Below are 27,811 nucleotides of genomic sequence, written 5' to 3'. Positions count from 1 at the left end.
TGTGAGGGTCCTCTGTTAAAGTGCCCATATTATGAAAAAAACACTTTTTCTGGGATTTGGGGTGTTCTTTTGTGTCTCTGGTCTCACACATACAAACTTTGAAAAAAATCCATCCACGCTGTTTTGAGTGAGATATGGTTTCTGAATGTGTCCTGCCTTCAGTCTCCTAGTGAGCTGTTCAAAATTGACTCGGACTGTGACGTCACAGTCCGAAATGAGCTGGCTAACCACAACCGATAGCTCGTAGCGTTAGCGTTAGCATGCTACGTCGTTCTAAATAGCAAAGCACTGCTACAACACACACAAGTTCACCATAATCTCCAAAAGAACTACTTACATGTGGTCCCTGGTTTAGAATAAGTCTCCCAGCTAATCCTGCCTTGTAACTCTCCAAAGTTGGAGAAACAGGCTCTCTTTTACTGTCTCTAGAGTTAGCTAGCTGACATGATCTACATCTGAGCTACTGAGCATGTGCAAGTGCAATCAAAGATAGTAGTGAAGAAGAAGATGAAAAGAGGTCTCACTCTGTAGCTAAAACAGAAACCAGGTGAAAAGAGGATCTGCAGCAGTGAGAGAGAGCTGTGCAGTACAACAAAAATATGGTGTTTTTTGAAAATTAAACCATGTAAACCTATTCTGGTACAACCTTAAAATACAGTTATGAACCTGAAAATGAGCATAATATGGGTGCTTTAAGTCTACTTGCTTTTAGATTTCACTCATTCATTCTAATGACTAAAAATAATTTTCTGTCCCTGCTTTATGTCTACATTCGAGGATGTATACCGAGGAAACAGTCAAGGCAAAGAGCACCACAGCTGGTTATGGTACTCTTGACTATGACTCACACCCCCTGCACAACACCATGCCCTGTTTTGCCTGATTTTGACAGGGACACTGGACAGAAAGACTTTGTGCCAGCCAGTCAGCCAGTTACCTAGCCAAGCAGTCAGGACTTCTGCCAACTAGCCTGTCCTTGTCCGGGTCCAGTTCTTTGTCACTCAGTCACGGCACCAACAAGGGACAGGTCGGGAAATGAGGCCTAATGTTGTTGAAATACACCAGAGGAAATCATATTTCATTGGCTGAAATTTAAACACCTACTTTTTCATAGCTCCTGACTAATTTTGATTTCCTTTTAACATATTCCTGGTGGCCTGTGTGTTTTAATAAAAAAATAAAATAAAATAAAAAGTCAGTGACTTAAAGGACTACTGTGACGTCAGACAGCCTATTCAATGAGGCACTTAAGTTCAAGCAAAGTACCTGATTTTTTAAGGATTCAAAATGGGTTGTGGGCCCACTTCTGGTGGTCTCCACATTATAAGAGTAGAAGTATGCTATAATGAGTTCTGCTCCCCAGGCTATAGGCTCTCGGTTCTAATATGGATACTGTCCTAAACCAGTAAATTGCATTTTGTTAGTTGCCCTCATTCTAAGATATATGTTTTAGTGTAGTCATTTGTTACTGCTGTTGATGCTGCAAGTATTAGTACTTCTAGTTCTACCTCTTGGAGACTTTTGTTTCCTTCAAAGCCTGTGGTAACAGTGAAAGAGCTGCCTGCCAGAAAGCTGTTTACCATGTTGCAGCAAGAAACACTGTCTGTGCCAGCTACTTAATGAAATCCGATGAGTGTCTGGCTGTCCTCACATCCAGCATTCCTAAAACACCCTAATGAGAGTTTCTGCTTCTCATTTAGCTCCAAGATCCAAGTTGCTGTTCCTAAAGAATTGGGCAGAATATAATAAAAACAGGTGCATAATTAAAGTTTTAGACGACCACATGCACATGACAGCCTCCCCTGAAATGCTATAAACACTGGAATAAGCCAACAAACTTTCATCCCTTGCCAGTCCTCCCATTGAAGTGGCTTTGCAGGCACATTTGCTCTGCATGTGGGACATTGTTGTTGCTGGGTCCCCTTCACTTTCTTTTGTTCAGTGGCGATATCTGCTACATGTGCGCGCACACACACACACACACACACACACACACACACACACACACACACACACACACACACACACACACGCACACGCACGCATTTGAACATACAAAAACACACATTTGATTGATGTCTTGCTGTATAGCATGCAACAGTAGTGATTTCTAATAGTAGAGAAGAATGACATTGCATGGTTCACCATTGTGCCAAATGCACCATATGTTTCTAGGGAATTCAGAATGTATATGTGCGCTGTCATGGTAAACTCATCGACCCTGTCAGGTTTGGAGTTTCTCTCTTTTACTGCCTTTGTTTTCCTGTACTCTTACATCTCTCTTTATCAAACACACTCTCTCTCTCTCTCTCTCTCTCTCTCTCTCTCTCTCTCTCTCTCTCTCTCTCTCTCTCTCTCTCTCTCTCTCTCTCTCTCTCTAGCTTTCTGTCTCATAGTATTCCCCCTCTGAGACAGCACGTAGTTAAGAACTCTGGGCCTGCCTGTGTGCAGCGAACAGCTCATGTCACCCTGCCGAACCACCCAGGAGCAGAATAAAGGGAAAGATAAAGAGACTCAGAAAGAAGGAGAGGGAGGGAAGCAGAGGAGTTAAACGATTGCAGAGCTGCTGAGCGAGGGGAGAGACCCTGTGACATATCCCACACTCTGAACTGGGACCAGACCAAAATGGATGTGTGTGATTAAATGAACTGTGATTCTTGTTCCTGACACGCCGCAGCCATCCCTGGAATTAGTCACAGTTCTATTTTCACCAAAAGTACTCCTCAAAGGGCAGCACCTTTTTGCTTCCATTACAATATGTAGTCAAGCGTATGTAGTCGTGTGTGTGTACACACACACACACACACACACACACACACACACACACACACACACACACACACACACACACACACACACACACACACACACACACACACACACACACAAAAAGTAGATGTGTATTAGGAAGGGTGCACTGCCAGTCCTCAAAAAGCCAACTGAAGAACCTCTCAGAACAGAGAGAGAGGAAAACAGGAGTGGAACCAAACAGGCTTGTTTTGCAGTGTTTAGTTCAGGCTCCCTGGGTGTTTTTCCATTGAACAGAGGTTCCTGGAGACGCAGAGGAAGTCAGGGACAGGGAGAGAGAGCGAGAGATGTGAAAGATACAGATCAGTAGTCAAGTGCTCCATCCCTCTCAGCACTGTGTGCCATACCTTGGTTGGCGTGTGTGTGTGTGGTGGGGAATCCCTCCTTCTGCTGTTGCTGATGTCATGGATGAGATCTTAAGAACTGAGGAGCCATGACTTCACGGCCTGGCAAAAAAAAAAAAAAAGAGCTCAGAGACCTGATACAGGGATTTGTTGTGCAGTATATGTGTTTCAAGATGGTTTTTTGTGTGGTATTGGAGATGTGCAGAAAGTGTGTTTGGATATGAACGAGTGATTACAAAGTGAATAGGGGAGACAGTGAGGCAAATACTAGAAAGGAGGGATTGAAAAAGACAAAGTGTGTGCGCATGTGTGCGTGCATGCATGCATGGTTGCGTGCGTGCGTGCGTGCGTGCGTGCGTGTGTGTGTGTGTGTGTGTGTGTTAGATGATAAATGAGAGCATGGTCCACTGAGGTTCTGATGGACAGGGGCCTGGAGGACTCCATCCGACTGTACTGTTACCTCATCCCCCTGAACGCTCAACTTATCAGCTTGTCATACACACACACACACACACTCACACAAACTCTCTCCCTCTACACTCTTGGAGACAGATAAAATGTTAAATGCATAGAGATTCTTTTTAGGGTCAGGTTTCTGGGCTGTACATCTCTTCACATAAATCATCATCACAGTTCTGACGGAGGGGAGAGAAGGGTCTGCGGCAAAGAGGCAAACTACACCTACCTGCCAAGTAACTAAGGAAAGCTTGGCTTACATTTGGTACTTCTTCAATCTGCTGTAGTCAAATGTAGTTCTACCTATTTGGCCACTCAGGCTATCAATGAGCTGTTTTATATTGTGATGTGATACTGATGGATTCATGGAAGTCATGAACGATTTGTTTCCACCGGTGTCCATTTCATTAAGTGTATGTTGGCGCTTATGTGCGACTCTCCATTATATCATTTATTATTGTCACATATGCTGACTCTCTCTCTGTCTCTTTTTCTCCCCATGTACTATCCTTTATCTAACCCCGTCTTTCTTGTCCCTCTATTGCAGGAGCAAAAGGTCTTTGGTACCCACCACAGAGTGTATTTTTGAGCTTCCCCACTTCACTGTCCAAGCCACAAGGGCCCAGACGCTTTTGCTCCAAGCGATCTGTCAGAGCTGGACCCACAGCATGGTCAACGGAGCCCCATTGACACTCAGCGAAAGCCTGCTCCGTGAGGTGTACAAAGCTCCAGGTAAACAACATGCTCTACAATAGACCAGAGTTAACTGAGCTTCTCTGTTCGGTTCTTTCAAAGCATCATCCAGTTTAAGAAATTTCTGACAATTGACCAAGGTAAAAAATTTTAAAGCCGCTTTCACACATGCACCGCCCACCTGAAATTCTTCAGACTTTACCCAGTGGAGCTATATGTAAGAAAGCAAACGTCCGAATCAGTTGGATTGGACGTCAAATAGCCTTTACCCTGCCAACTCCCTAGTAAAAAATCTGTGTAATCTCCGATTGAGCCAAAAGTGTGAAAATTCCTAGCAAGAAAGTGGATGTGTTGATGACGTTTCATGCTGCTTGCAAAAAAATGAGAGATAACAAACTTCCAGCAGTGAAGAAGAAGGATGATTAACATGAAGATGACGAGATTCAGGAAGTTCTGTCGGTAAAGGCCGGACTGACGCCGAAATCAGCAGGCAAATTCAAGGAACGGCAAGAGACTTGATTGTTTATTATAACAGCTCTCTGACGCAATGTAATCCGCGCCATGTCCTGTCTGCTGCACGCTCTACCCAGCGTCTTAATCAAACAGAGTATTTCCAGTTAGTGAGAACAAATCTAACACAGACAATTTCTTGCTGTGTGCTACATGTGGTAAAAGGAAAACTCCGGACTATGTTTGGACCTAATTCGTCTGAGAGTTCTTAAGTGAAAACAGCTTAAGTCTATTTCTGCTGATCTCTGAGCAGCTACAGCGGAGCAACGGTGGTTTAAGGGCTGCCGAACCTTAGACAGAGGAGCAAGCATGACCTGTTCACTCTTCCTATATCTTTGCAGCATACCTACAATTCACTTCTAGGTAGTTAGGGATTTGTGTGTGATTAATGTGTTTTTTTATATATGTAGGAACCCTGACCTTTCCACTCATACCATGCTGTTTGGTTGCACATTAGAACAGACAGTGATTAGGTGTGTGAAGAGAAAGGGAGCAGGTTTATCATAGAGGAGCAAAGGCTGTTTAGCATGGCAATAGGCTTTTGTGTTTTTTTGGTTGCACTTGTGACTGCAGTGTAGGGTAGTAATTAACATTTTGCAATAGCGACTTAGTCACTTGGCTATATGAAAAAAATACCCATACAGAAGAATAATGCATCCATTAGCGGCTCATTCGGTTTTTCAGTCATGAATAGTCAAAGAAGAAACTACATCACTTTGTTCATCTAGTCTCTTTTAGGCTATTGTATTAAATGTTAATGCGTTCATCATTGTAGTTGATTTATTAAAATCTCATAAATTACATTTACTGTTCTTTGTTTGTTTAGTTCTCCATAAAATAAAGCTGGTTTCTCAGTACCACGAAATTGTCAAGAGAGACATGTGGAACTGGCTTGAGCTTAAAGTGATTTGACTCTCTTATGAAAAGTTTTACAGTTCTTTCTCAGGGCTCAGCACATCATTTGCCAGACTCATTCGCCCAAAACAAATCAACCTGTGGTAGCTAGTAAGCTATGGACAAGGTGGCTGCAGACCCTATATGCAAGCACAAATCTAAAACTTTAGGTCTCAAAATATACGTTCACGCGAGACACTTTAGCATAAAGATCAACTTGTCTTGTGCCCAGTGTGGGGTACTGGACCTGCAGCCAAGGGCAAATTAACTCTGAAACAGTTTTACGCTTCATGTCGCTTAGGATGCCTTAATGGTCAAATAATAAATTTTGCCCCTTGTTAAAGAAAGGGAGGGGAGCCTGAATTCAATAAAACAGTAGCTTTTCTCATGACGGTAGCATCTGGACAGTCCTCTGGAGGGCCAGGGATTTTCCAACTCATTAGGATCATGTTGTTTGGTATGCCGTCAACATTCTCCCTCGGCCAAGCCAGCCAAGCTACCTTTTTCGCCGTTGTGCAGCCGCCAAAATTTATGAAACTGGTCTCCCGTGGAGTGAAGTCAAATATTCCTCTCCCCTCACTCTGCCTTTCTCTTGGAACAGGGCTTGAATAGAAACATGGAGAAACATTTGCACATCTGGTCTGTGTGCTGGCAGGTTAGAAAAAGAGCAGTGGGGAAAAGAGTTTGTGTTAGAAGGCAAGAGAGTGAAGGGGAATAGGTGATGTGTTGTGTAAGTATATGTTGTGGGGAAAAAACTCAGCAATAATTCCTATGATATAACCATAGATGTCTAGAACTGTATCTGCATTTGAAATTGTGGTGACACTCGTAGGCCTTAAGAAAGATGTTAGCTGTCCCAACCTCTCCCAATAGTTGGTGTGACAGCTTAAGAGCGGGAGGAGAAATGGAAAATGAGGGAATGCAAGAAAAAGAAAAGCTAGCAGAATAAACTGTTGTGATCTGTTTGCTGTAGTGCATCTTACTGCACATCCAGTACAACCTTGCTGAATAGTTATGGTTCCTGTGCGGACTGTGGGTTTCTCCACACTGTAATGTCATGATGGGACCATGCTGGCTGTTCTGTGCTAACTACTTGTCTTCCCACTTACTGCTATGCTCCTCTCTGGTCCGCTTTGCTCGGAGTTTGTTTCTTTTAATAAGGAGAACTAAGGAGTGTGTATTCTACCAAAACCTTAATATCATAACTCCTGATGAAAAGCTAACTGTAGGCAGTTATTTTACATTCTATAAACCTATCCAGTGACAAATAAGGGGACTGTACTGTTAAACCGCTGACATGGTGCCACTTATTTGGCCCTCCGCACAGTAAAAGTGTTTGCAATCTTAGCAGTGGCTGCATTTTTCCGCTAGTGTGACTTTCCGGCTGACTTGCTTCAACTGTTTGTGGTAAGAGCACGGGTCTGTTGTAACGCTCACAGGATTCAGATCTGGATCCAGATTTAAGTCTTGTGGTCGTTTGTTTGTTCACCAACCAGCAGTCATCAGACCATTGCCAGGACAGAGCTCACACACACACATGCTGAGGCCAAACACTGAACATGGCAAACAAAAGCTGTTCACTTAGAACATGGGCTTTTTTTCATTCCTTTAGGAATTTCTCCTCCCTTCTATCCTTTTGATGTTACAGGGTTTTTCAATAGTGGAAGGTGTTTCATATCGAGGTCTAGCTGATAACACAGATGGTCAGTGTCCTTCACGGGGGAGCCATTTGGGTATAAGATTTCATTCCCTATCCAAAGGAAATTTCACAATTCAGCAAGGGGGAAAACTCAACAAAGCTGCAGTTGTAATCTCAAGGTACTGACAGACTGTAAAGTGTTCTTCAAAAATAATTGGTGGACTCAGATTAAAGCAACAGTCAGAGACGTAAAATTATTGCAGCTGACTAGAACACAGCCACTAAGACTTGTAAGACTTTGAGTTACTGTGCTGCTCAGTTGCAGCTACAGTGGTGACCCAGCAAGCAACATATGCTCTGTTTGGTCTGCAAGCCCAGAGTCGATTGAACGAAATCAGAAAACAAACCGTAAAATCTTATTTTCCTTGACAATCAGGCGCTGTCAGTCACTGCCTGTTGCATGACTGCTTGGTTTGTCACACAACTGTCTGTAGGACAGTGTTGCTCTCCAATGCTGCTGAGCTTGGCTCAAACATGAGCAGAGTTTTCTGTGGTAACACATTATTCCAGCGTTCTGCTTTTGCATTCCAGTGAAACTCACACTAGTGTTGTATTTTATTGGTGAGCTGCAACAGTATGTCCTACTTCATGTGTCTGGTTGTCTGGTGAAAACAGAGAAGTGGTCCATAGGGAGGTGTGCGTTTGTTTTTGAACATATTAGTGTCTTACAGTATGTGCCCACTCACCCTCGGCCTTGCCAGTTGCCCAGTGAGGGTAATAACAACTTTTTTTGCAGTTCTGCCATGCTGCATTCCCTCCTTACTGACTCTATTTTTGCTTTAACAAAACCTACTCTTTCTTTCTTGCTTGTTTTTTTCTTGTCTTTTTTTTACCATAACATTTGTCCTTTCTTTCCATATTTTCTTTTTAATTCAATGCTACCTTTCTTCACCTTTTTCTCTTTTCTATCTGTCCCTTTTATCTCATTTTATTGCTGAATTCATTGCCTCACACCATCTCATTTTCCTTCCTCTAACCCTGTCTTTTTCTCCTCTTCTCCTGCGATTGTCAACGACCAGCCCGTCCCGTCCCGTCTTACATGTCCTCTTTGTTTATACTTCCAGGATGCTTTTGTGGTTTGCAGTAGCAGCCATAGTAGTAGTAGTAGTAGCGGTAATAGTAGTAGAGAGGAGCCAGTAATTCCTGCCTACCACTGCTTCTAGCCACTGCTAACCTCAGATTCAGCGACACACTGACCACAGTGACCTCCCACACACTACTCGAGTCTGCATACATTTGTGTGTGAGTATACTGTATGTTGTGCATAAGAATATGGTGAGTGTGTGCATAATTCTGGTACAGGGAAAGTGCACAAATTCATTTTGTCATTGCTCACTCTTCAGTGCATTGTCCTAATATTTGGATATTCAATGGCTCAAAAGTCGGTATGGATTTGCATTGCCTCTTTTTGGTTTCTTTTACACATTTCATTAGTCCAGAAACCTGTAGAAAACATGCCTTATCTCGAAAACATCAAAGAGGGACTAAGTGTGCGCACGTCCAAGCAAAAATACTCAACTGCAGGACATAAAGGCAGTCTGCACACTGTTGGGCTACAATTAAATAGTTTCTCTTTTTAAGGCAATGTTTCGATCTGCAAGATCTTCCTAAGGCAAATATGAAAGACAAAACATGCATTTTTGGAAGAGGCAGTAGGCATATCTCCAAAACATGCCGAAGCTATGCATAATGTGTGCCTTTGCTAATGATGTTTGGAAATTAAAGCAACTGTTTAACAACCAATACAGTTTGTACTTAACAATACAAGAGACATGTAGAGGGTTACATATTATTGACACCAGTGACATAATGAATAAATAACTTAATGAGTGGCTGATCTACAGTCACAGCTCTTACTTAGTGTTTTATATTTTCATAGTTAGTTATCCCCTGTAGTTAAATCTCACTCAGTGTCAACAGTCAACTCTAAAAAGTTGTCATGGATCTCCGTGACTAAAGTTTTGATAAAATCTTAGATTCCTTAGTCTGTACATTGCCATGAGCACTAGGGGTGGTACGGTTCACAAAACCCACGGTTCGGTTCGTATCACAGTTTTAGGGTCACAGTTTTCGGTTCTGTACGGTTCTTGTTATTTTTTCTTTTAATCTTTAACACTCCAGAAATATACTTCACCATATGATATATAGCTAAAATTTGCATATTGAATGCATGTTGCACAATGCTTGCACACAGTAGCAATTCTATCTATTGTTTTATTTCCACTGTCATCATAGGTAACATGAAATCCAAAATGTTCCCACACACCAGACTTATATGACGCTGGCGCATCCTCCAACTCCGGGCAGCCTTCCTTATCCCTCCCACTTGCCATTTCTACACGTGACGTGACCTGCAGCTCTCCACACTCTCCACACTTGAGGAGCGGTCGGCTCAGCGCCTCTCAAAATCTGATGAAAATCTTTTAAACTGACCTTTGTCGATAAAAAAAAAACCGGACACATTCAGCAACTGTATGGCCTGTTTCTCGCTTAAAATGTTTTCAGAAAGAAATTTCGGTGAACTATTTTCGTAAAATACGAGATCGTATTCAGAACCATTAGAGTCTGTTTTGAAATTCGGGAGCAGCAAGACCCACGTGTCGCTCAGCTGCCATGTGTTGCGTTCGTCACGCTCATCCCCATCGTCATTTTCTCGTCAAGTGTTTTAACCCATTTAGGCCTAAAACGCCTGCTAAAAAAGGCCTTTTTATGCCTAAGTACTTTTCTGTAAACCCCCTCCCAAAACCTAAGGGTTTCCAGAAATATTTGTAAAAAGCCTACTAAAATCTTAATTTCTCAGGCTCTATAGCAGATAAAAACAGGAAATAAAAAGCATTTGAGAGCTTACTTCTTTGGCTTTCAACTTGACTGACTTTCTTGGCCATAATCTTCAACTGCATTTAAAAAAATCTATAAACAACAAAAATGACGCAGATGCGTGTTCAGGTCTTAAAGGTAAATACACACAGATGTGTGATCAGGTCTTAAAGGTAAACACACACAGATGTGTGATCAGGTTTGAATGGGTTAATATAGGTGTCAAAAGTGGGCACTACAGCAGTAAGTGGTTAGTGCACATTAACAGTGTACTGACGAACCGTGCGAAGCACACACGCTCCGAACCGAGACAAGCGAACCGAACGGTTCAGATGTTTATTCATGAACCGTACCACCCCTAATGAGCAAACATAATCTTGTTTTCTTATAGTATTCTTCTTCTTTTCCCTGTTGATGATAGCTTTATTGGATTTTGATTCATGTACTTGGGACTTGGGTCAATGGACTTGAGTGTTTCTGTTTCAACAGGTGTACACAGAGCTCTTAAACCTGCAGATGGTACAACTCTGGCTATGGGAATATGACCCAATGATCTCTTGTCCATGTATTTTTAAATATTGCCTACATTATGACTGTGATTGTGAGAATAATCACATAGTCCTATTCGTGTTGATGTGTGTGTGCATTTGCCTGCTTGCACGCATGCCCATGTGTGTACGTTTTGTGTCTTTGTTCATTGTCTCGCTGATTAAACATAAAGTAGAAGTTTTGGTTGCATCCTTGCATCTTTTCAAGAGTTTGTATTTCTACAATACAAACTTTTGCCAGGCAAAGCATAAAGGCTTACGCACAATTGTGATCCTTGCACTTGTTTTAGTGTCTTGCGAAAGGCTGCATTTTGAAAGACAAAAGATCAAGGTTAATAAGCATAACATTGGCATTTCCACCAGTGTTGAATTCAGCTTTAATGTGGCTACCCCAGCTGGTTTTCTGGCCACAGAGCACTGTGGTGGTCTGGACTAGGACAACAGGAGGGGGGTCTTGTAGAAGTTGGTTGGTGGTGGTCAACAGACGTGCTCCAGATGATTGCTGGGTGATATACGAGCTGTGACATAACTTTAGCGTGACAGATATAAGGGAAAAAGAACAGAGGAAGAGAGAGAGTGAACGATATAATGAGCAGAATGAAAAATGAAAGTCAGGGAAAATAAAGGTTGAAGGGAAAAGTGACAGAAGGAAATAAAGAGATTGAGAGAGTGGGGTGGACATCAGTGCCCAGAAACACAACTGGCCATTGGTTCTCTTTATTAAACCCAGCTTTTGCACCTAATTTAGTGTCAGGTTAAGCATGCACACACACGTGCATAAAGAGACGTGCATATGTACAGATGCATGCCCATCTCCATCTTTAGCAAATCCTATATGTACTCCCGAACTCACAGCATACGATCCCATTTAAGGCAAATGACGGCAAGAATTTTTGGATACAGCAAGCGTATGCTCTCACTGCATAGCGACTCGGAGCATGTTGATAATAATAGTCCAGGGCTTATGCTCTCACTCCTAACAGTATCATTATTAAAACAAGTCTGTTGTTTTTACTAGTTCCCCCTACACATACATTGGGGCAAGGGGTGGTTGGGAGGAAAATAGAGAAAAGATGGGAATAAAGACTTAAGAATATTCAAGGTTACGTCAGGGAGACTTATTTATACTTTTCTTCAAATTGATATTTCCCATTGCTTGGAAACAAATGCAATCTCTTAGAAGACTATGCCAATAACAGTTTTTATGCATTTTGCACTGCATAAAAAAGGCTGCTCCTGTCATGGCCAGCAGTTCACATCCCTGTGATCTAACTGCCTTCGGGAGCATGAGTCTGACGCATATCCCCCTGTGATGCTGTGGCATAGTGAGTGTCTGTAATGGCTCTGTGTTATTGGACCGGGGGTCTTACTAGGTCACCTCTGTAAACTAATCCCTGATATGCTGTGCATTTAATGTTGTCTGGTCCAAGAACGTACTGTCTATCTTTGCTCCCTCCTTCTCAGCCTCCTTGGTGTTTCTCTCTTGCCCATACAGTAATGCAACTGTTGGTAGCATAGCCCTGGCTATTGGACTGAACGGGGGAGGTTGCACTCCACTCCGTTTTCCACTGTTTTCCTGTGCAGATTTTGGCTCTCTCATCTATTAATCACGACAAGCCAGAGGAACATGCAGCTTTGCCCTGTCACATAATGGGCCCGTACACTTAGCTCATGCAGATTATTTTGATAGTCCTTTTTCATTGTTTCACAATGAAAGGGAAAGGCATGAGCCTTTTTTCGTGGTCTGTAGTTGTCACAAATGTCAGTAAAGAGATGGGAAGCTTAATAAAAACCCTGAGATGTCTGTTTCATCATGGCCTGGACCCTCACTCAAGTATCCATACTTCTTTGAAGAGGTAACTTATTGGTTTGGGAGAAATTTCTGCCTGTCTACTTGTCTGCTTCACGGATTGACATCAGGGCAGGAAGAAAGCAGGAGGGAAAGGAAAGAAAGAGGGCTTTTTCATCCATACGCAACCTTATTTCTGACATTAAAAACACGTTGTGTCAGCATCAGAGAACTGATAAATAAATCTTAGATGGAACTTGAGACGGTTCTTGTCAATGAAAACTTCAATGATCTACAGACGGCCCTTGCTCCACTCCTGGTAGATTGAGATGATGTTTTAAGTCAATCCAGACTCAGGCCTTTCTTTTGTCTTCCTGAAGCTCTCTGCTCTTTCTCTGTTGCTCACTTCAGTCCAGGGCAAATGAAAGAAGCCAGTGGATTCGATGCAATTGTTGTCCCAAGATTGGACATCAGATTACATGGATATGTATATCTTTAATCAGATGAGAGGAGCATAAAGGGCCTGAGGTTTCGCGCCTCCATTAAACATCTCAAATTATTTTTTACCAAACAACGGCACGCACACACACACACACACACACACACACACACACACACACACACACACACACACACACACACACGCAACCTTTCTCCCCCATCGTGGTTGGTGACTTCAGACACTCATCAGGGGACATCAGGCTTGTCATTTCTCACCCAGATTCGTCATTCATCATTCCACTTTTCCTCACACCATCCACTGGCTTCTGGAGAAATATGATATTTCAAAGAAATCAGAAGTCTAGTGAGAGTGTGCCAAGGATTTTCTCTTCCCTGTTTGTTTGAATAGTAGCCCACTTTTCTGTCATGGGAAATAAAATTTGATTCCAGGCATGTTGGAGGACAAGGATGATCCCAGTACAGGATCTGGAAGCCCGAGTTTCATGTCCAACTTTTTATTTTTGCCTTTCTTATATGAATCATTGATGGTTTTTCAGAGGCATCTTTCCTCTCCAATATACCATTGGCACAATATAGCTCCTACATTGGTAGTTGATCTCAAAGATCTATCATGCTTTTTAGAAACCTGGCTGGTCGTTTGTAGTTGAGTAGGGCAGTTGAGTTAGCTGGCCAAGGTTGGTTAGAGCAGAGATTCCGTCATTTAGAGCTGGAACACTTGACTCCCGACTCTCCCCTGTAGAGGGTAAACTGAAATATAATCTGAAAACCCCCTGCAGCTGTGGTTTATAAAACGTTACCATAGTAAAGACTTGTAGATCCCTACAATGTGTCATCAGTAGATAATGCATTGAACAGACCTAGGAAGGCTCTGCATTTAAATATATATTAGTCATCATCGGGAGCATCACTAAAACATTACAGCCATTTAAGGAGAGACTTATTTAACACACAGCTTTACTTTCATCCCAAAGTAATTAAGGGTGTGAAGAGTATGACTCATAAGGGATACATTACATATAGCTGTGCATAATAAATAAGTAAAAAAAAGTTAATTTAGAAGCTTAATAACTGTTTTAACAGTTAGAACACAAAGCAAAGAGCATCACTGAGACATGAAACAATATGCACTGAAAGTAGAATGGGCTTTAAAGCTCCCACAGCAGACTGCTCTGAATGTTACTAAGCCAGAATCAATGACAGCCCCAAATAAATGTGTTTGTATTTATGTCATCTGGTAGTGTCTGCTGAGCTGGCTCCCTGCTGTGAGCCAACCGTCCCATCTAAGGGTAGTGACTAGTGCCGACTGAGCACATAGCTCCACGTCACAAGGCCATAAATCTCCACTGTAACTCCCATTGAAGTGCCTCAGCACCAAAACCCCAGTCACGTCTTTGGCTACCACCACACACAGACACAGCCTCTGCAAATTTGATCTCAGTGTTCCACCAGGGAAGAGGAGAGAAGATGGGGAAACCTGAGAAAAAGAGCAAGTGTGAGTTGTAGAGTCACAGACATCTTGAGAGTCAGAGAGGGAGAAAGAGAGAGCAGTAATCCAGAGTTACGTTTCAGTGACGGAGGGGCTGGTGTAGCGTCATTAGCTGCGGTCTGTAGTTTCGAGCATCTCTCTCATGGTGGAACCACACTGGCACTCCATCCTGGCTCCTACTTCAAAGTCAGAATGCCCCTGTTTGTCATGCTTACCAAATTTGTCAGGACAGCATTAGGCTGGGGATATGGGAGATTGAGAGGCAGGCCCTCTCATCAAGAACTGTGTTTTAATGGCCTATCTCACCACCGACTAATCATCTCCTTACAAGTGGCGATGCGGGAATCCTCTATGTCACAGCACGTTTCTCTATCACTCTTCGCTCATCGGTCTCTCCCTTTTTTTTCCTCTTATTCTCTCATCTTTCTCACTTGTTGTATAACTCTTTCGCTCGGTTTTGCTCTGCACTCCTCTCCCAACCCCGCCCTGTCTCCCAAACCCCACTGCCTAGGCCCATTAGTGTTGGCCAAATTGCTTCCGCATGAAGACTCCTTAATTGTGGTAATTCAGTGGCAGAGAAAACCAAGGTTTGAATGTGCGGAGAACATGTGTCACTGCTTTAGTGGGCAGACGGAAAGGCAGGCAGCACCTGGAGGGGATGGTAATCATGGAAATTAGACCCCCAGCCTCCGCACCCCATCACTGTCTTAATACCTCGACTGTTATAGGCAGCCAGCACCACTTGCATGCTACAGCTCTCTAACCTCTACCCAGTGTGCTGGAGGCTGCCTCATAGAGGTGTGTGTGTGTGTGTGTGTGTGTGTGTGTGTGTGTGTGTGTGTGTGTGTGCGTGTGTGCGTGTGTGTGTGTGTGTGCGTGTGTGTGTGTGTGTGTGTGTGTGTGTGTGTGTGTGTGTAAGAATTCACTGTTGATGGAGGTTTTTCTACATACTGAAATAACCCTGGCCTTGGGGCTGTGTGTGAGTTTTGGTGGTTATTTAGCTACGGTAGTTATCACTGCTCATGTAAACTGCACAGTTCCATTTACCTGAAATGGAAAAAGCATATCTTCCTGTGTGCAAGTGAAGTTTTCCTACAAATACCATAAGCCATGTCAAGTTTTTAAGGCCACCAATTTACTGTAACTGCTTTATTTATTGACTGTATTCTGATTTGCTGTTTTTGTCAGTTGCTGGTAGAAAGTAGCCAAATAGATTTTTTTTTTTTAATATAAAAAAACGTCATCACGACTGATTATAAACACTTAATGCGTTCCTAAAGCTACCTTTATGTTTAAAAGTCTCTACTGTCCTAAGAATCATTTCCTGGTAGTATCAGACTTGTGTTTGCCGACTGCCAAAGCTGCTCTGGTCTCAGCTTTAACTGCAGGACAAACCACTACTGGTTCACCTTGTCGGTCTTCCTGTCCCTCTCTCTCTCTGCATGTGTCTGTATTTCTGCTGTGTGTCAGTACTGGGCAATGTGCCAGCAGACCTCCTGCTCCTACTTACTGCTTCTACTTCAGCCCTTCCTGACTTAGGAGAGACAGTTATTGTTTCTGCATCAGCACTTAATGGCTCAGCTGGCTGCTTTTGGTCTACCCGACTTGTCTGTGTCTACCTCTTTTTCTGTCAGCCCCCTAGCTGCTGTGGGCCCATTGCCAGACTTGGAGCTTTTAGTACTTTAGGTTCTCTTTCCTTCTCTGTCTGTCTTTGTCTGACTACTTTCCCATTAGGGTTTAGCGATAGTGTACATCCTCTTGTCAGTTGATCGTCATCACATATAAAACTGATCCCTAATGCATTACTATGTGCCAGGGACCGGTTTTCCGAAAAGTAGGGGAACTCTTCACTCATGAAATGACTATAATGTGACTGCATGAAGTGGAGGTGTAATAACTTAAATCATAACACAGCTTTAATAGCTGTTTTAGCACACGCCATGCTTTTTTTGGTCAACCAATTCCAGATATTGTTAGTTCTCATGCCTCACCTCTAGTAATAGAGACAGTTTCAGGGTCTGCATCAGCTTTTAATGGCTCCTCTGGATGCTTTCTAAAGTTTAAGAACATACATCAGAGGAGGACTTATGCTTTTCCCCTTCTTTATCTTATAAAATTTCAACATTCCCAGTTGAATGTCCTGGCTTATTCGCTTAAAAAAAACTGTTTCCATAACACTAGATATGAAAATTGCTCATTCTTTCTGAGGTGTTATCATAAGTGTTTTGTGAATGTAGGCTAATACAAACACTGTGCTTCTTGTTTTAAAATGTAGTTTCGCCTGGTTTAGCAGGCAACTTTCCCATACCATTCCTCAAAGTGGTGAGAGCAGGACATGTTGGAATGTGTAAAACATGGCAAATCTGCAGATGTCCTGCACACACACATACACACACAGACATACTGAGACATGTGCACGCCAACTATTGAGGTATGCAGAAAGCAGAAAAGAAGCCTTCACATCCCATACTGCCCCATCTGTGTGTGTGTTCCTTTTTTTTAATCTATTCTTTCTTTCTTTCTTTTTCTTTCTATCCCTTAGTATTTCTTCACTGACTTTCCATCCCTACTTCCATTCATATTTTCCACACTCTCCTCAGCGTTCAGGATGGCAAATCCAGCTGCCCACGGTTGCCCTCACAGTGTTTGATGGAGTGCCGTAGCCTCTGGCCCCTAGCTGTGTGTTTATGTACTTCTTGCACCTGCCCTTGCTTGAAGAGTAACAGCACCACCCACATTCACTTTCTCATTCACTCACGGAAACACAAACGTCTGGCTGTAATACACACACTAATGCGTCCTACATACATAAACCAAACTGAATACCACTGTTAAGTCGACAAACTACCAACCCCTTTGTTTTTACTCTTTCTCCTCTTCCTGTGTACCCCGCTTTTTATAGTCGAACAGCTGGACAAAACATTGTCCAGAGGGCCCCCCCCATGCAACAACCACCACCACAGCAGGTGCACCGTGCCCTTTAGGACATCTACGTGGGCAACGTGGGATAGTGATACCCGTAGTTCCATTTTTCAAAGAGTAAATAGAGTAGGGTGAATGGCCCCTGTTGTGTTCCAGATTGGCTTGCACTTTTAACATCTCCATCTTCTACTAAAAGAATGAAGGACTGGTCAGTCTGTGTGGAGGCCTACTCATCACTGTTTAGATAATTTTTCCTTCCGTACGGTTTTGAAAAAGGCCAAATGGTCACTGGATCTGGATATCCATTCTCTACGATGTCTTGTTTTTTCAGGGTAGATGGGTCATGTGTTTTTAGGTTCACCGAGACACACTCAATAGTATAGCCAAATGTCTGGTGCTTTTATGGCAATTCTGTGTATGCTATATTGTTTCCAGAAAGGGGATCCTAGCTTTATGTAGTGCCTATGTCATTCTCTATCTTTCCCTCTGGTACTGGATCACATCAAATAATGTGTGTGTGCATAGGTGTGTATCTGTATGTGCATATATATGCTTGCACATGCATGCTTTGCTAAAAATGTTCAATATTGTAACTCAACTCTGTTCTCTAGTTTCTACTGAAAACAAAACATTTTTAAGAATATAAGACATTGACTAAACTTACCATTGAGGAAATCTGATTTAAAAAAAGATAAATAAATCAAAAAAAAATGCTTTAACTGTTCTCTGAAACAAGATCATCCATGTGGTCTTAATTCTTTAACAGACAGACAGAACCTGCTCATTTTGACAATAGTGTCATTTGTTTACAGTAATTATACAAGGTAAATGTAGGATTTTACCAGTTACTTAAGAAAAACATTGGTATGTATGCATGCAAATATAGTATAAAAGTATAGCTCTGTTATTAGAATCCGGCCCCAAGGGTAAAACATTGATTGATTGTTTGGCTTCTGGGATGAAATAATTCACATATACAGTACCAGGTGTACACTTTATATAGAACGTATGTCCTATAGACAGAGGAAGCTGATAGAGAATTAGGTAACTACAGCCACAGAGGGACATACTGCACTGCTCTGTTTGACCTGCAGCTATATTAAGTGGCAGGCAGGGAGACAGAGGGAGGGTTATTAACATCCCCATCTTCCATCTGGGCTGATGGAGGGCCTCTCAGACAGCAGGTGAAGAGGTTGCTGGGTAATTTGTCTTGAGAGAGGGAGAGGAGGGAAGTCAGTGGTTAGGGATTTTCGCAATTGCCAGTAATTCTCTTGGTTAAATATGCTGTGTGCATAAATGTGTCTACTTGAATCCCGTCTGTATCCACACTGCCTGCTGTTTTACTTTAAAACTACCTTTGAGCTATTGGTTGATTGAGATTCACAACCGCAAACAAATAGTACAGTACAGGCCAAAAGTTTGGACACACCTTCTCATTCAATGCGTTTTCTTTATTTTCATGACTATTTACATTGTTGATTCTCACTGAAGGCATCAAAACTATGAATGAACACATATGGAATTAAGTACTTAACAAAAAAGTGTGAAATAACTGAAAACATGTCTTATATTTTAGATTCTTCAAAGTAGCCACCCTTTGCTTTTTTGATAGCGCTGCAAACCCTTGGTGTTCTCTCAATGAGCTTGATGAGGTAGTCACCTGAAATGGTTTTCACTTCACAGGTGTGTCTTGTCAAGGTTAATTAGTGGAATTCTTTCCCTTATTAATTGGGTTGGGACCATCAGTTGTGTTGTGCAGAAGTCAGGTTGATACACAGCCGACAGCCCTATTGGACAACTGTTAGAATTCATATTATGGCAAGAACCAATCAGCTAAGTAAAGAGAAACGAGTGGTCAGTCAGTCCGGAAAATTGCGAAAACTTTGAATGTGTCCCCAAGTGCAGTCGCAAAATCCATCAAGCGCTACAACAAAACTGGCTCACATGAGGACCGCCCCAGGAAAGGAAGACCAAGAGTCACCTCTGCTGCTGAGGATAAGTTCATCCGAGTCACCAGCCTCAGAAATCGCAAGTTAACAGCAGCTCAGATTAGAGACCAGATGAATGCCACACAGAGTTCTAGCAGCAGACACATCTCTAGAACAACTGCTAAGAGGATCAGGCCTTCATGGTCAAGTAGCTGCTAGGAAACCACTGCTAAGGAGAGGCAACAAGCAGAAGAGATTTGTTTGGAATGGACATTAGACCAGTGGAAATCTGTGCTTTGGTCTGATGAGTCCAAATTTGAGATCTTTGGTTCCAACTGCCGTGTCTTTGTGCGACGCAGAAAAGGTGAACGGATGGATTCTACATGCCTGGTTCCCACCGTGAAGCATGGAGGAGGAGGTGTGATGGTGTTGGGGTGCTTTGCTGGTGACACTGTTGGGGATTTATTCAAAATTGAAGGCATACTGAACCAGCATGGCTACCACAGCATCCTGCAGCAACATGCCATCCCATCCGGTTTGCATTTAGTTGGACCATCATTTATTTTTCAACAGGACAATGACCCCAAACACACCTCCAGGCTGTGTAAGGGCTATTTGACCAAGAAGGAGAGTGATGGAGTGCTGCGCCAGATGACCTGGCCTCCACAGTCACCGGATCTGAACCCAATCAAGATGGTTTGGGGTGAGATGGACCGCAGAGTGAAGGCAAAAGGGCCAACAAGTGCTAAGCATCTCTGGGAACTCCTTCAAGACTTTTGGAAATCCATTTCAGGTGACTACCTCTTGAAGCTTATCAAGAGAATGCCAAGAGTGTGCAAAGCAGTAATCAGAGCAAAGGGTGGCTACTTTGAAGAAACTAGAATATAAGACATGTTTTCAGTTATTTCACACTTTTTTGTTAAGTACATAATTCCACATGTGTTCATTCATAGTTTTGATGCCTTCAGTGAGAATCTACAATGTAAATAGTCATGAAAATACAGGAAATGCATTGAATGAGAAGGTGTGTCCAAACTTTTGGCTTGTACTGTATATGCTAGTTTTGGTGTAAAACAGTCTACCGAAGTTATCTTTGTTTATGCATTTATGAGTCCAGATCATAGACTGTATAATATTAATGGACAAAGCATCTGGTTCGGTGAAGTGCCTTAAAGCTGCATTCTATCTGAATTCCAGCAGGGGGCAACACGTGCAGTTGGAAAAGGAGGTCGGTTTCTGTAGAAGTCTATAAGAAAGTGACCCACTTCTCACTTGATTTATTATCTCAGTAAACATTTTTATAATGAGTTTATGGTCTCAATCGCTAGTTTTAAGTCGTCTGCAACACAGAATGATGTTCATTTTTTGAATTATGCTCTCGTTGATTTTAAAATTGGCAATAAAGCAGGGGGTGTTTTAGGACGTGGCTATGATGTGATTGCCAGTGAAAGTGTGTAATGTAATTGTCCCATCCGCAACCAGGATGGCTGCGCCCGTTAACGCCAAACTCGACAACTCATAGCAGATCTTCACAAACCAATGGGTGACGTCACACATGCTCTGTCCATTAATATTGCATAGTCTATGGTCCAGATATTGGATTCCCTAAGTAAGACCCTTTTTTGTTGTCGATCCATTTTTTATGTATATATGTTTATATATAACTTTTGAGTATCTCTTCGTTGTCCGGCCTCCATGACCTGTTGATCTTAGAGTCACTGGGCCACCATTGTGATGAAAGTGCTGTGGACACTTGGAGGAAATGAAGTGCTATCACTGTAAGAGGGGATTATTCTAAGAAGAAAAGCCTTATTGGAACAGGTGATGTAAGAATTTAATGTGACTCCCTCAGACAGTTCCAGCTCACTGGAAGAATGTAGCATGTGATGGATGGATCCTCCTCTCCTCTCTCAACAGGCGGTTTGGCACTGAACTCCCTAAACGCTACAGTATCTTTTAGCCATCCAGCTATTTCTCCCTTCTCCTCTGGTTATGTGTTTGAAATAGCCTCTCACCATAGAAATAACATTGACATATCATAATGGTGAGTATGTAATCCCCCCCCACTCCTTCCCACAGTGCAAACAGTTTCATTTTGGAAAGATGGCAGACGGAAGGTTCTTCCACACTATGCTGCCATTAAGAGAAATAATCATAGAGTGAGGAGCACTTGAGGCTCCTGTGAGGTAATGCTGGTGTTAGGTGAGTTGTAGTTGACACTAAGCTGAATACTGGCGAGACTGTATTGGATATTATTTTGGAAAGATGTATCCTTTATATTGGCCTATTACTCATACTCCTAATAGTCCCGGTTATTTAACTTAAAATGTTCAAGTCATTTAACTCAGTAGATTTACTGGGAACTTGTAAAACATTTAGAACAAGCACTTGACAATTTAAGGGTTTTTTATCTCTTTTAATATCCTTCCTGGGCACTTTTTAAAAACAATATGTTGGGACTTTGCTGTAGTGAATCCAAAAGCCCATCAGTATACTGTAAATGTTTTCACAGGAAGCTTTCTAAATCCAGAGGGATAAAAATACAAATAAAATGTACCCCTTGTAAATGTTCAGACCCTGTCAGCTTGTACTCAGAGATAAATACACAGAAATAAAACGCTAAATAATAAAAAATGGACTAGGGACTGGCATAGATTGTAGCAAAACCAAAAAGCCGGGTGCTGATAATCACTCATTATAGTAAAATGTGTTATTTATGTTGTAGCTTTGGGAGACTATTCACTTGTTTGTTTACAAACTTTTACAGCATACTACAATATATAAATTTGTTTTTGTTTCACGTATGTCTCATGGTATGGAGACACGCCAGCAGGTTAACCTTGGAAACCGAGGGCACCGCCAGTATCCCTGCCAGAGCTTAGATAAACGCAACACACTCGGCCTAGTGTTGGAGATATCTGTGTTTAAGAGCACCTGGTTTCTCAAACCTTTAGGAGAGACAGAGAGGGAAAGGAAGGGGTCAAGACCAATTAAAGGCCAATCAAGTGTTTAACAAAGCCACGGCAGCCGCGTTTAAACCTGCCCGGACTGCACTTCATTTTCACTTTTTTTTATTTTTTTTTATTAGGTGTGAAGTCTCCGGGCCCGTCACCGACTCTCGAGGGCTCGGTCCAAAACCTGGAGCTGAAGTTTTGCAGCCGTGCGACGGTGAAATGCGCTTCGGGAACCGTGGGAGCTGTAAAAGTGTGCGCCAGGACCCCAGGTGTGTGCAGCTGTGCCCTGTTAAAATTTTACTGCCTGTGTAGGAGGGAGAGAGTGAGAGCGACTAGACTCTTCTTTTACTTTCTTTAACTTATATTTTTACACACTTCACTCTGTCTCTCTCCTGCTCGATCTTTATCTTGATTTCTTTCCAGCTTTGTGATTCAGTTGTTGTTTTTCTCCTGGGGTGCTGTCATTGGGCTCTAGCCATATCTTTGATGGCAAGGATGTTGTTGGAACTAGTGTCATAGCACAAAGTTCATCAGGTCAAACTGCACACATGATGTCAGGCAGATTATAAGATATATTGCAGCTGTCATTATAGAAGTACAAAGTGAAAAAAAAGCAAGTGCAATTAATTTTCTTATACACTTGTACAGTCAGAAAAAGGCTGTTGCGGCATAGCTTAATCTGTAATCACTGTAATTCGGTATCACCATTTCCACTTTCAAAAATCCCTTTAATTTAAGTCCCAAAGTGATTCAAATAATAGGATTTTTTTGTGTAATCCATGAAGCATTCACAACAAGACTCTTGCTTTTACAATTTTTGTATTCTCTTTGACACATTTGTAAAAAACAACAACAAAAAAAAAAAAAAAACGTTCTCATCTGTAAATATGACTCGTTTTCAATGATTTTAGTCACTGGGGAATTTGTAATATATTAATAAGCCTTCAACTCTTGTCTCTTAGGTTCTGGAGAGGGGGTTAAGGAGAAGCTGGTTCCTTTGATTCAAGGCCCATCTGACACCAAAGAACTCCATACCAGCCGCTGGCTTAATGAGATTCGCAAACCTGAATCCTTGCTGGCTCCTGACCTGCTGGCATTTTCTGTTCAGGTCCCTCAGCAAGGAGATGATTGCAGGAACTCAGGTAGAAGCTTTTGTTGCAAGTGCATGCATTACTCTTCTCCTCTCTAGGGCTGTCCTCGACTAAAGAAATTCTTAGTCGACTAACACTTATACAATTTTGTCAACTAATCGATTAGTTGATTTAATTGACAGAGCTGAGCGCTTTGAGAGGTGGTTAAGACTAGAAAAGCACAATATAAATGTAGTTAATTAAACATCTGTAAAACTGAGTTTCTCCACAATTAATCTTGCAAAAGCACCACTTTAAATCTTGTGTTTACCATAAATGTACTCATAAGTTTCTTGGAAATAAGTAATTAAGTAATAAATAAGCATAAAAAATGACTAATAGACTAAAGAAATCTTAGTCGACTAAGACCAAAACGACCGATTAGTCTACTAATCGACTAAGAGGTGGCAGCCCTACACCTCTTCTCTCCTCTCCTTACAGTCCCTCCTCTCCTCATGCATTACAGTCCCTCCTCTCTCTTTCACAAATCACCATTCCTTGTTGATATACCAGTTTTCTTTTTAGCTCATTTTCCGGTTGTGGTGTGTGGATTTGTGACAGGCACTGGTAGTCCATATTCCATCTCAATTATTGGTGATCTAATGCAAGAGTCTTGGTTTGTTTAGGTCGTCATATTTTCCTTCCTCCTATAATGTCACGCAATGGCCCCTTTCAGTTATTTGTTTAGTAAAGCCGATAAGTGTTTTCCACTCCAGTATCCTTGAGGCAGGGTTGGCAACTCAGCATCTCTTTACAGGCAGCATGAGTTCTCTAAACAGCAGTTAGTCTTTGTCAGCACAGGGCTGAGCTGGCTAACAACAGCTAACCACTCAAGGATTGCTGTTGAAGGCTGCACTGATGTCAGGTTGCAGTTTTTGATTGCATCCTTAGACCACAGATTATATTTCTGGTGTTTGTGCGAGAGTGTGTGGGTGTATGCATGTGTTAATAGAGAGGGTGTGGGATTAGTTAGTAGCCCTTCCAAAAAACTAACTGTAATTCAGATTGCAAAGTGTTGTACTGCTTTACATAGTACGTTGGATATTAAATGACTACAACATAGTGCATCTCATGTATCTATAGCAGTAGCCAGGTACTGTATGTCTGCATACAGTATAGTCTCCAGTGTTATTTTAAGCAAAAATGGCTCCTGTACTGCTTTCTTCTGTGAATGAGGCCATGAATATCAGTATGTCATCACTAACCTTTCCTCCCCACCTGCATATGCAAGTATTTCTCCTATCGGGCAGCTCTACTGGGCTCCCACGGAAGAACGATACTTTTGGAAGTAGATGCACTTGACATTCTCTCCTATGTCATGGCCTTCAATTGCTCCCAAGTCTCTAAAATCCCACAAAAGGTGATTCTCTCAAAGTACACTCTGGGCTGTTATCCCACAACCCCCTCCCGCCCAACAGCAGATACAGGAGAAGCAAGGGGTGACGATGTAAAACAATACACCTCCAGTATTTGTTTTCAGAGTTGTCTTCAGAGTCACAACTGTACATCACTTTTAATACAGGGCTGTAGAGATTCATCGTGTGGCCTTGACTTACGTAAACCTCCAAACCTGAATCATATCAGGCCCCTGGGCCTTAAACATGTCAGCGCTGAGATGGAGCTGGCCTCAGGTGGTTTCAGACTGTGAGGAGAAGATACAGCTGTAGCTTAGAGTGAAGTGAAGTAAGACAATAAGTACGGTTTAGAGACAATGGATTTAGGAGGTCACCCCTAACCAGAAATTCCATTCCATTGCTTTTTGAATGTCACCCAGTCAATCACTGTCCCATTGCTAGTGAACAGAGTGCCAAAACACTGCTATAAATTGAAAATGTAAGGCAGGGGAAAGCTTCCATTTCATAGGCAACTCACAGTTTGATAAATGTGAGGACAGTCATTGAATAAATTTCCTGCAAGTTGCAATGACATAAGAGTAGATTTTAAAAGCAATGTTGTATTTCTGACAAGCGGTTGTTCCACCTTTTACATCCTCAGACACACAGATAGATATTTTTAGGAACTCTGGTCAATTCTATTTAATGCACAGCCTCAGACTATTACTTTGATTTAGAGAGCATATTATTTCAGCAAAGCAATGGCTCATAAAGACAGTACATATTTTTGAATATTAAAACCTGATCTGAACACAAACCAGAAGACCAAAAGGAAGCGAAAAGAGGGGGAGAGAGAAAGAAGATGAAGGTGAAAGGGAGGCGGGGGGCTGACTCCCAGAAGCACTGGATATATCTCCAGCAGATGTGGAGCAGTGGAGGCCTGCACTCCTTCTCATCACTGCCTCAATACTCTTTTTTTTTTTTTTTTTTTTTTTCCACTCTTCTGTGTTTAATGTTCTTTGTTTCTTGCTTGCTTTCTTTTTCACTCTGTCTGCATCTCTTTTTGGGTTTTTTTTAAAACTCAAAACTAGAATACTCTCACTTTCTGTCTGTCCCTCTTTTCTATTCTTCATGCATTAAGGAACAAACCTTAATGCATGAAAACTATTTGAACACACACACACACACACACACACACACACACACACACTATTTCTACCAGAAATCTTTCTTTTATCTGCAATATACCTGTTAATATAGTCCGAGCCGGAGACAGCGGCATAGCTTGACCGTAACAATTCCACCAGACTGGAACATTTCTCTCTCTCTCTCTCTCTCTCTCTCTCTCTCTCTCTCTCTCTCTCTCTCTCTCTCTCTCTCTCTCTCTCTCTCTCTCTCTCTCTCTCTCTCTCTCTCTCTCTCTCTCTCTCTCTCTCTATGCATGCATGTATGTGTGTGTTGTGTCAAACGTGCTGTTGAAGGAAGAGCGTTTGCAAAGTTAATGTGTGCACACAGGCATTTTTTGTGTCTACTTATAGGTCTGTGTTTTGTATGGTGGTCAGGCTTACATCAAAGCTTTTGGTCAGTCCACATGTCCCATGTCCCTGCTGTCATCCAGAGGGTGACTGGGAGCCTGTTAGAGCATTGCTAATGGAATGATGGATGCAACGCCTCATTCGACCAGAGATGAAAGGTGGAGTAGCACCACTATAAATGGGCTGCACCCTTTGCTCCCATAGGACCGACTCAGGGGCTCAACGTTTTGTGATCATGACATTTCTGAATTGTTTGAGCACTTGGCCTTGGCATCAAACACATTTTATTCATCCCATGTAGCTCTGTTGATTCCATTTAGCAAATTCTTAAAGCGTGATCATTATACATCGAAGACTGGGGAAGGGGAGTAAGAGAAAAGCTTACTCCTTACACCATAGACATGCCGAAAACATTAAGATATAATGAGCCCCAATCAACTTTTATATTCTATTTTTTATTTGATTAGTTGCTTCTGGTTTTTGTAGGGATGCACAGCAGTGCTGTGGGATCTGTCCACCCAATTCCCAAAGCATAATATTTATTTAAGGAAGGGGGAGCTTCTTGATAATCGTCATCAAGCCACAAACATGTAGTCACTTGAACATATATACTCACAGGCCATGGTGCTTTCACATTTATTTGCATGTTTTGGTGTATGTGATTGACTGCAGCTGATTATAAGTCCAGAGCCTTGCCTTCAGTGGTTCCCCACTGGTCATGTATGTGTGATCTCTGTGTTGTCTCATTTCTTAGAGGATATGACAGGCTCTGGAAATTGCCAGCACTTTCCTTATGGATCCTTTAATTCATCCCAGAAGCCATTTCCTCTGTCTTACGTTTTCCCTTTTTTAGAGTTCAGAAAGCTCCCAAATCTCTAAGGTCACTTCTGATAAAATAGATTTGGTCTAATAGACTAAATTCCTTACTGAAGGCCAGTCACAAAAAAAGTCTCCACTCGAGTCTAGAGCATTCTTGTCTTGACCTCTTTCTATGACACAGTTGTCATTTAGAAAAAACTTCAAAGCACGCTGGGGAATGTTCATTTTCACTGCATTATAGTTTAAAGAAATGAATTCGTAGTCGAGCATTTTAACGGCAGCTTTGAAACGTTTTAATCTTCATGCCTGGTTATTTTACCAAGGAGATACATTGCTTTCAAATATGGCCAGTGACATCTGTTTTCTGTCTAATTGTTTACCAGTGAAAACGAAATTCCAATTTACTTAGAAAATGAAGCGATTGGGTTGGGTGGCTTGGGGTGGCGGTTAGAGCGAGTCCCCATACACTTGTAGAACTCCTGCAGATCCAGATGAATGTGTTTTCATTTAACAGAGTTGAGGTTGGAACATTCTAATAAATTAAACACAATTAAAGACGTGGGTTTTAACGCAGAAGAACTAAGCGGCTCTGCTTTGAAACATCCTCTTTTCTAGATCCGAAGGCGTATAGTAATTTCATATCTTGCCGTTAACCCTTTGCATTACAAGGTGACAGTCCTACG

General features: G+C 42.0%; 1 protein-coding gene across 3 annotated transcripts in view; it reads left to right on the top strand.

Annotated features, from left to right (window-relative positions):
- Positions 1-27,811, top strand: part of vps13b (vacuolar protein sorting 13 homolog B) — a 372,345-nt gene that overhangs the window by 82,373 nt on the left and 262,161 nt on the right. For all 3 annotated transcript variants that reach the window (XM_028581593.1, XM_028581590.1, XM_028581591.1), the window contains exons 17-19: positions 4,156-4,340; positions 22,445-22,579; positions 23,273-23,452. In XM_028581593.1, the coding sequence (XP_028437394.1) occupies positions 4,156-4,340; positions 22,445-22,579; positions 23,273-23,452 (500 nt within the window). The remainder of the gene's footprint in view (positions 1-4,155; positions 4,341-22,444; positions 22,580-23,272; positions 23,453-27,811) is intronic.

Source organism: Perca flavescens, chromosome 6 (assembly GCF_004354835.1).
Source record: "Perca flavescens isolate YP-PL-M2 chromosome 6, PFLA_1.0, whole genome shotgun sequence".
Classification (NCBI taxonomy): Eukaryota; Metazoa; Chordata; class Actinopteri; order Perciformes; family Percidae; genus Perca; species Perca flavescens.
Note: the sequence above shows the minus strand (reverse complement) of the source record. Positions and strands in the feature narration are given on the sequence as shown.